The sequence below is a fragment of the Alosa pseudoharengus genome, unplaced genomic scaffold (genome assembly GCF_046254945.1).
Source record: "Alosa pseudoharengus isolate Yale_2024_CS ecotype anadromous, Long Island Sound unplaced genomic scaffold, YU_APseudo_1.1 YU_APseudo_1.1_scf_10, whole genome shotgun sequence".
NCBI lineage: Eukaryota > Metazoa > Chordata > Actinopteri > Clupeiformes > Clupeidae > Alosa > Alosa pseudoharengus.
Genome location: NW_027468565.1, coordinates 40,513,958 through 40,523,957, shown reverse-complemented (window position 1 = coordinate 40,523,957; position 10,000 = coordinate 40,513,958). Strand labels below are relative to the sequence as shown.

Genomic DNA, 10,000 nt, shown 5'->3' with positions numbered 1-10,000 from the left:
CAGGTCAGGTGAGCCCCCCCCCCCCCCCCACACACACACTAAGTGCAGGCCGCCTGATGGACTGATGGCCTGATGGACTGAGAGCGCACATAATACATCTCTTCAGCACTTAATGAGCTCCGTGTTTGTTCCGTCTCCCTCCTGCTGAAAGGCCCAAAGTCAATCCAAAGTTCTCTCACGGGGGCAGTGTGTGGGGAAAACAGACGTGTGGTGGGGGGGGTCACTCACTGTGGATGGGCAGGCCGTCCATGAACCAGCTGACGGAGGGCTTGGGGTTGCCACTGGCGCGGCAGATCAACTGGCCTTTCTCCCTGGGGGCCAGCACCAGGTTCTGAGGAGCCTCAATCCAGTAGGGAGCCGCTGTTTATGGGAGACAGGAAGCAGTGGAGAGAGAGAGATGGGGAGAGAGAAAGAAAGAGAGAGAGGGGGCAGGAAAAAAGAAAGGAAGAAAAGGAGAGAAAGTGGGATGGAGAGACAGTGAGATCAACAGAAAAAGGGAAAGAGAAAAGTAGAGAGAGAGAAAGAGAGTAGGGAGTGGGAGGGGAAAAGGAGGTAGAGAGAGAGAGAGAGAGTAGGGAGTGGGAGAGGAAGGGAGGTAAAGGGAGAGAGAGAGTAGGGAGTGGGAGGGGAAAAGGAGGTAGAGAGAGAGACAGAGAGAGAGAGAGAGTAGGGAGTGGGAGGGGAAAAGGAGGTAGAGAGAGAGACAGAGAGAGAGAGTAGGGAGTGGGAGAGGAAGGGAGGAAGAGAGAGCGTAAAAGGGAGAGGAAAACAAGACAGTGAGAAAGTTGTTTATTGTTTTTCATCAACAAAACAGCATTGCACAGCACACCGGATATTATGGCACTATTTGGCAGCATGAGCATCGATGAATGGCCTGAGTACAGGATGGAGGGTCCAGGTGATGGATGTGTGTGGTGGCCTGAGTACAGGATGGAGGGTCCAGGTGATGGATGTGTGTGGTGGCCTGAGTACAGGATGGAGGGTCCAGGTGATGGATGTGTGTGGTGGCCTGAGTACAGGATGGAGGGTCCAGGTGATGGATGTGTGTGGTGGCCTGAGTACAGGATGGAGGGTCCAGGTGATGGATGTGTGTGGTGGCCTGAGTACAGGATGGAGGGTCCAGGTGATGGATGTGTGTGGTGGCCTGAGTACAGGATGGAGGGTCCAGGTGATGGATGTGTGTGGTGGCCTGAGTACAGGATGGAGGGTCCAGGTGATGGATGTGTGTGGTGGCCTGAGTACAGGATGGAGGGTCCAGGTGATGGATGTGTGTGGTGGCCTGAGTACAGGATGGAGGGTCCAGGTGATGGATGTGTGTGGTGGCCTGAGTACAGGATGGAGGGTCCAGGTGATGGATGTGTGTGGTGGCCTGAGTACAGGATGGAGGGTCCAGGTGATGGATGTGTGTGGTGGCCTGAGTACAGGATGGAGGGTCCAGGTGATGGATGTGTGTGGTGGCCTGAGTACAGGATGGAGGGTCCAGGTGATGGATGTGTGTGGTGGCCTGAGTACAGGATGGAGGGTCCAGGTGATGGATGTGTGTGGTGGCCTGAGTACAGGGTCCAGGTGATGGATGTGTGTGGTGGCCTGAGTACAGGATGGAGGGTCCAGGTGATGGATGTGTGTGGTGGCCTGAGTACAGGATGGAGGGTCCAGGTGATGGACGTGTGTGGTGGCGGGGAGGAGGGTCAGTGGAGCTGGCAGGTGCAGACCTTTAACGGTGACGGTGATGACGTGGTGGATGGAGCCCAGCGTGTTCTTGGCCGTGCAGCGGTACTGGCCAGAGTCCGCCTCCGTCACGGCCGCTATGCGCAGCGTCTTGTGGAAGTTGAGGTAGGTGGCCCGGTTGCTGGGCAACTCCCCACTGACCTTGGACCAGGTAATCTCAGGAGTGGGCCTAAGAGAGAGAGAGAGAGAGAGAGAGAGAGAGAGAGAGAGAGAGAGAGAGAGAGAGAGAGAGAGAGAGCAGAGGAGTGAGTGAGGCACAGAGTAATGGCATTGCCATATTGCCATGCTCCAGCACAGAGAGATAATGGGCACGTCTGGCTCATGGCACTCCATGGGGCACTCACAGGCCTTCAGCGATGCACTCCATCTCCAGAAGCTGCCCTCGCAGGACCATCATGGAGCTGCTGGGGCCCGACGGCACCTGGAAGGATGGACGGCGCTCTTCCGTCTGCCCATCTGCCATGGGAGGAAACAGAAGGGGCAGTTAGGATGGGAAGGGGCAGTTAGGATTGGAAGGGGCAGTTAGGATCGGAAGGGATCGGAAGGGGCAGTTAGGATGGGAAGGGGCAGTTAGGATAGGAAGGGGCAGTTAGGATGGGAAGGGGCAGTTAGGATCGGAAGGGGCAGTTAGGATCGGAAGGGGAAGTTAGGATGGGAAGGGGCAGTTAGGAACGGATGGGATCAGAAGGGGCAGATAGGATGGGAAGGGGCAGTTAGGATAGGAAGGGGCAGTTAGGATGGGAAGGGGCAGTTAGGATCGGAAGGGATCGGAAGGGGCAGTTAGGATGGGAAGGGGCAGTTAGGATTGGAAGGGGCAGTTAGGATCGGAAGGGATCGGAAGGGGCAGTTAGGATGGGAAGGGGCAGTTAGGATCGGAAGGGGCAGTTAGGATGGGAAGGGGCAGTTAGGATGGGAAGGTGACGTGGAGAAGCCTCCCCTTCACAAGAGATCGGTCACCACTGTTGCCAGGGAGACAGGAGGTCAAACACACAGGAGCTTCACAGGAGGGACCATGAAAACCCAAGAGGAGTTATACAAGGAAAAGGAGACCTATGGTCTTGTGTTTGCCAAATTGCACTCTGGGTAACATCAATAATAATGCGCTAAAGGATGAAATGTGTTAAGAGGAGAAAACAGAAGAGGAGCCACAGGGTTATACAAACAATGAGAAATGAACAGATTTCATGTGGATTTGTCTAGAACAAAGGGATGGACTGAGGTAACGCCAGGTAGTGACGGAGATTAAATGCTTGCTGTTAAACCACAGTATTCAGGGCCATATTTAGCTCCTCAGCCTACAACACAAGAGGACAATTAGGATAAACCTAAAAATATCTTCCGGTATGTCCTACAACCACCAGGGTTGCAACATATCTGTGCCCATCATCGTTTAAAAACTCAGAGATATTGTCCTACAACCACCAAGGTTGCAACATATCTGTGTCCATCATCATGTAAAAACTCAGATATTGTGCGTTGATGGTAACTGTGTACAGCATTCCTCCATGCAGACATATGAAGTCTGCTAAATATCCATAAGAATAAATTACCATTATGATGTATTGATTAATGAATTAATTGATTGACTGATTGATTGATTGACTAATTGAGATGATTTGAGAGCAACTGATATCATCAATATACCCTTTCAAGGCAGTCAGTTCTAAAGCTACATTTAAGAAGATGAACAATAACTTCAGTAAGGATGTGTGTTGTCCAAGCAGGAGCGCAGGGGTCATGGCATCATGCGGTAGCAGTGTTTAGTGGAGGGTACGTTATGGACACCATGAGAGAGGAGGGCAGAAAAGATCAAATACTGTTGCAATAATCACTTGTGCTGAAAGAGACGGTGGGAAGGGTCCGAGGTTTGGGTTAGTTGGTTGACTTCTACGGTTGGTTATTCTAACAGAGGGCGATCACTAGGGGGCGCCATCACTCACCACCAAAAAAATCAGTCTCATTCAAAAAACCTGGCCATGTTTCATTGATTGCATCCACTGTAACACAACAGAAAATCATAACAGGTCAAGTGTGAGAAGCAAAACATAACTGAAAAGCATGTGTGACTAAACAAAACATGGCAAAGCAAGGTGAACTCATAAGTCAGTGGTCCAAGCAAGGTGAACTCATAAGTCAGTGGTCCAAGCAAGGTGAACTCATAACTCGGAGTTCAAAAAAGGAGATGATCAGAAAGCACAGCAGGGGAGTCACTTGGATCTGAGGTGGACATTTTGGAAAGCAGACATGGGACTGTCTCTTCCACAGCAACTAGAACATAAGGCTGACCACAGACCATAGAACAAAAGAACGCATTTTCAACAGAGATTAGAAAGGTAGACTGGCTCTTCCAGAGACACTAGAACAAGACTGGCTCTTCCACTGATATGCAAACATACAGTTACTGTATGTTCATCATCCAAAAACATGACAACATTAGACCTGATCATCCACAAACACTAGCACTGACATGAGCGTGATAGTGAACTGACTCCTCTAACACTAGCACTGACATGATAGTAAGGGCAGTCGTGGCCTACTGGTTAGCACTTCGGACCTGTAACCGGAGGGTTGCCGGTTCGAACCCCGACCAGTAGGCACGGCTGAAGTGCCCTTGAGCAAGGCACCTAACCCCTCACTGCTCCCCGAGCGCCGCTGTTGTTGCAGGCAGCTCACTGCGCCGGGATACGTGTGTGCTTCACCATGCTGTGTGTTCACTGTGTGCTGTGTGTGTTTCACTAATTCATGGATTGGGATAAAAGCAGAGACCAAATCTCAAAAGAGCATATATACTTATACTAGTGAACTGACTCCTCTAACACTAGCACTGACATGAGGGCGATAGTAAACTGACTCCTCTAACACTAGCACTGACATGAGAGTGATGGTGAACTGACTGCTCTAACACTAGCACTGACATGAGAGTGAACTGACTCCTCTAACACTGACATTAGGGCGATAGTAAACTGACTCCACTAGCACTGACATGAGTGAACTGACTCCTCTAACACTGACATTAGGGCGATAGTAAACTGACTCCTCTAACACTAGCACTGACATGAGTGAACTGACTAATCTAACAGTAGCACTGACATGAGAGTGAACTGACTCCTCTTACAGTAGCACTGACATGAAAGTGAACTGCCTCCTCTAACACTAGCACTGACATGAGAGTGATAGTGAACTGCCTCCTCTAACAGTAGCACTGACATGAGAGTGAACTGCCTCCTCTAACACTAGCACTGACATGAGAGTGAACTGCCTCCTCTAACAGTAGCACTGACATGAGAGTGAACTGCCTCCTCTAACACTAGCACTGACATGAGAGTGATAGTGAACTGACTCCTCTAACAGTAGCACTGACATGAGAGTGAACTGCCTCCTCTAACAGTAGCACTAACATGAGAGTGAACTGCCTCCTCTAACAGTAGCACTGACATGAGAGTGATAGTGAACTGACTGCTCTAACACTAGCACTGACATGAGAGTGAACTGCCTCCTCTAACAGTAGCACTGACATGAGAGTGATAGTGAACTGACTGCTCTAACACTAGCACTGACATGAGAGTGAACTGCCTCCTCTAACACTAGCACTGACATGAGAGTGAACTGACTCCTCTAACACTAGCACTGACATGAGAGTGATGGTGAACTGACTGCTCTAACACTAGCACTGACATGAGAGTGATGGTGAACTGACTGCTCTAACACTAGCACTGACATGAGAGTGATGGTGAACTGACTGCTCTAACACTAGCACTGACATGAGAGTGATGGTGAACTGACTGCTCTAACACTAGCACTGACATGAGAGTGATGGTGAACTGACTGCTCTAACACTAGCACTGACATGAGAGTGAACTGACTCCTCTAACACTAGCACTGACATGAGAGTGATAGTGAACTGCCTCCTCTAACAGTAGCACTGACATGAGAGTGATGGTGAACTGCCTCCTCTTACACTAGCACTGACATGAGAGTGATAGTGAACTGACTCCTCTAACACTAGCACTGACATGAGAGTGATAGTGAACTGACTCCTCTAACACTAGCACTGACATGAGAGTGATGGTGAACTGCCTCCTCTTACACTAGCACTGACATGAGAGTGATAGTGAACTGCCTGCTCTAACACTAGCACTGACATGAGAGTGAACTGACTCCTCTAACACTAGCACTGACATGAGAGTGATAGTGAACTGACTCCTCTAACACTAGCACTGACATGAGAGTGAACTGACTCCTCTAACACTAGCACTGACATGAGAGTGATGGTGAACTGACTGCTCTAACACTAGCACTGACATGAGAGTGATGGTGAACTGACTGCTCTAACACTAGCACTGACATGAGAGTGATGGTGAACTGACTGCTCTAACACTAGCACTGACATGAGAGTGATGGTGAACTGACTGCTCTAACACTAGCACTGACATGAGAGTGATGGTGAACTGACTGCTCTAACACTAGCACTGACATGAGAGTGAACTGACTCCTCTAACACTAGCACTGACATGAGAGTGATAGTGAACTGCCTCCTCTAACAGTAGCACTGACATGAGAGTGATGGTGAACTGCCTCCTCTTACACTAGCACTGACATGAGAGTGATAGTGAACTGACTCCTCTAACACTAGCACTGACATGAGAGTGATAGTGAACTGACTCCTCTAACACTAGCACTGACATGAGAGTGATGGTGAACTGCCTCCTCTTACACTAGCACTGACATGAGAGTGATAGTGAACTGCCTGCTCTAACACTAGCACTGACATGAGAGTGAACTGACTCCTCTAACACTAGCACTGACATGAGAGTGAACTGACTCCTCTTACACTAGCACTGACATGAGAGTGAACTGCCTCCTCTAACAGTAGCACTGACATGAGAGTGATAGTGAACTGCCTCCTCTAACAGTAGCACTGACATGAGAGTGATAGTGAACTGCCTCCTCTAACAGTAGCACTGACATGAGAGTGATAGTGAACTGACTCCTCTAACACTAGCACTGACATGAGAGTGATAGTGAACTGCCTCCTCTAACAGTAGCACTGACATGAGAGTGATAGTGAACTGACTCCTCTAACAGTAGCACTGACATGAGAGTGATAGTGAACTGCCTCCTCTAACAGTAGCACTGACATGAGAGTGATAGTGAACTGCCTCCTCTAACAGTAGCACTGACATGAGAGTGATAGTGAACTGACTCCTCTAACAGTAGCACTGACATGAGAGTGATAGTGAACTGCCTCCTCTAACAGTAGCACTGACATGAGAGTGAACTGACTGCTCTAACACTAGCACTGACATGAGAGTGATAGTGAACTGACTCCTCTAACACTAGCACTGACATGAGAGTGATAGTGAACTGCCTCCTCTAACAGTAGCACTGACATGAGAGTGATAGTGAACTGACTCCTCTAACAGTAGCACTGACATGAGAGTGATAGTGAACTGACTCCTCTAACAGTAGCACTGACATGAGAGTGATAGTGAACTGACTCCTCTAACAGTAGCACTGACATGAGAGTGATAGTGAACTGACTCCTCTAACAGTAGCACTGACATGAGAGTGATAGTGAACTGCCTCCTCTAACAGTAGCACTGACATGAGAGTGAACTGACTGCTCTAACACTAGCACTGACATGAGAGTGATAGTGAACTGACTCCTCTAACACTAGCACTGACATGAGAGTGAACTGACTCCTCTAACACTAGCACTGACATGAGAGTGATAGTAAACTGACTCCTCTAACACTAGCACTGACATGAGAGTGAACTGACTCCTCTAACACTAGCACTGACATGAGAGTGATAGTGAACTGACTCCTCTAACACTAGCACTGACATGAGAGTGATAGTGAACTGACTCCTCTAACAGTAGCACTGACATGAGAGTGATAGTGAACTGACTCCTCTAACAGTAGCACTGACATGAGAGTGATGGTGAACTGACTCCTCTAACAGTAGCACTGACATGAGAGTGATAGTGAACTGACTGCTCTAACACTAGCACTGACATGAGAGTGATAGTGAACTGACTGCTCTAACACTAGCACTGACATGAGAGTGATGGTGAACTGACTGCTTTCATCCGGAACGCTGACTCTCCTGCTGGACTTCTCGTAATCCCTCATCTGCCCTCCCTGGCTGCTGTGACAAAGTCCCCTTTCATGCTGTGGTCACTGCTTTTTGCTATGGGACCAATCACGAGAGAGCCGCTGTCCTCAGCTCAAGCACAAAGCCGCTGGCATGCACACGGGAGCGGGCACAAGGTGTTGGTGACGTACTGTTGACCACGCGCACGGTGATGGGCTGCTTCTGCTGGATGGTCTGCGTGCGGGGGAAGCGGGCGTAGCAGATGTAGTCGCTGCGCGAGTCCGACACCTCCACGTTGGAGAAATACAGATCCCCATTCAGGCCCTGAGACACACGCCGACTGAGTGACAGCCTCTGGAAGTCTGGGGAGGCAAGAGAGAGAAAGGGGGACAGAGAGAGAGAGAGAGAGAGAAGATGAGAAAGGGTGAGAGAGAAAGAGACGAGAAAGAGAGAAAAGAGAGGATGAGAGAGAAGATGAGAAAGGGTGAGAGAGAAAGGGGGACAGAGAGAGAGAGAGAGAGAGAAAAGAGAGGATGAGAGAGAAGATGAGAAGGTGAGAGAAAAGGAGAAAAGAGAGGGGAGAAGTGTTCTATATCATTAACAGTGACCTAGCTCTGTGGACACATACTCTGAGCAGCACTACATCCATCTTGAATTCCCAATATGAAGCAACACTACCCAGCCGTCATGTGCTAAACTACCCAGCCGTCATATACCCAGCCGTCATGTGCTAAACATGCAACACTACCCAGCCGTCATATGCAACACTACCCAGCCGTCATGTGGCTATATCATATCTTCTGCTTCGCTCATTAGCCACACACACACAGAGCCACACACACACACAGCCACACACACACAGCCACACACACAGAGCCACACACACACAGCCACACACACACACAGCCACACACACACACACACACACACACACACAGAGCCACACACACACACACACACAGCCACACACACACACACAGCCACACACACACAGCCACACACACACACACACAGAGCCACACACACACAGCCACACACACAGAGCCACACACACACACAGCCACACACACACACACAGCCACACACACACAGAGCCACACACACAGAGCCACACAGTTGGCAGTGCTGCAGTGGGACTCACTGTTGTCCATCCAGAAGATGACGGGTGGGGGCAGTCCAGCGGGCGGTCTGCACTTCAGGACCAGCGATGCCCCTTCCTGCACTACGAATGGTGGATTACTCTCCTTTGACCACAAGGGGGACCCTGTGGAGACCATGGGGTTAATATGCAGGACAGGAAATACACATACTGTCACAACAGCTATCATGTAGGGAGTGCTGAGGGAAGTCAACTCATGTGAAGGGTGTAGGCAGAGCGTCTAATTCACTAAAATGCAGAGAGGCAGGGTTGGGCTTGAGGCAGGGTTGGGCTTGAGGCAGGAGGCAGGGTTGGGTTTGAGGCAGGGTTGGGTTTGAGGCAGGAGGCAGGGTTGGGCTTGAGGCAGGGTTGGGTTTGAGGCAGGAGGCAGGGTTGGGTTTGAGGCTGGATTTGGGTGGACATTTCTAAACCAGCTTAACAAAGCAAGTACTGTATATATGACCATTCCCACTGCTGGTTGAGCTAAATTGGAACGTAGGGTGCAGTTGTGGATATTGACCGGGCTACGGTAGCTACGCCATGCTTTTCTGCTGTATGTTGCTGTTACCTTCCAGGAAGTAGACTTTAATGGAGGATAAACAAACTCATTTGTTTATTAAGACATGAAAAGAAGACAAGATTAAGAGGTTACATGACAACTAGCGGTGTGCTGTTACAGTCTGAAGGAGTTGTGTGAGATGAGATAGTGTGCTTGTCGGGCAGCTTGTCGGGCAGCGTGTCGGGCAGCGTGTCGGGCAGTGCCATGTGGTGGGCGGGCGGTGGCTTACTGGACTGGCGTACGACGATGTTGTTGGAAACTGCAGTCCCGTGCTCGTTGTGGGCCGTGCACTGGTATACCCCCTCGTACGCCTCGGCTTTGCCGCTGCCGCTGATGTCGATGACCAGTGTGCCCGAGTGGGGCTTCATGTTCACTTTTTTGTCCTTGTCGATGTCGAAATGCGTCCCGTTCCTCGTCCACGAGAAGCTGCAGGTGAAGGCAGCCGGTGGTGTCAGTGTTACCGCAAATGAAACAATCGA

General features: G+C 49.9%; 1 protein-coding gene across 7 annotated transcripts in view; it reads right to left on the bottom strand.

Moving 5' to 3' along the window:
• LOC143141541 (neuronal cell adhesion molecule-like) overlaps positions 1-9,904 on the bottom strand; it is a 26,211-nt gene extending 16,307 nt beyond the window's left edge. For 4 of the 7 annotated variants that reach the window (XM_076302426.1, XM_076302425.1, XM_076302427.1 and 1 more), the window contains exons 1-7: positions 9,751-9,904; positions 8,966-9,088; positions 8,016-8,186; positions 3,669-3,725; positions 2,073-2,184; positions 1,713-1,897; positions 229-360 (exon numbers count right to left, since the gene is read on the bottom strand). In XM_076302426.1, the coding sequence (XP_076158541.1) occupies positions 229-360; positions 1,713-1,897; positions 2,073-2,184; positions 3,669-3,725; positions 8,016-8,186; positions 8,966-9,088; positions 9,751-9,889 (919 nt within the window). In that variant the 5' untranslated portion in view covers positions 9,890-9,904. The remainder of the gene's footprint in view (positions 1-228; positions 361-1,712; positions 1,898-2,072; positions 2,185-3,668; positions 3,726-8,015; positions 8,187-8,965; positions 9,089-9,750) is intronic. The other 3 variants (XM_076302430.1, XM_076302429.1, XM_076302428.1) reach the window with 2 other exon arrangements.
• Between the last annotated feature and the right edge of the window lie 96 nt (positions 9,905-10,000).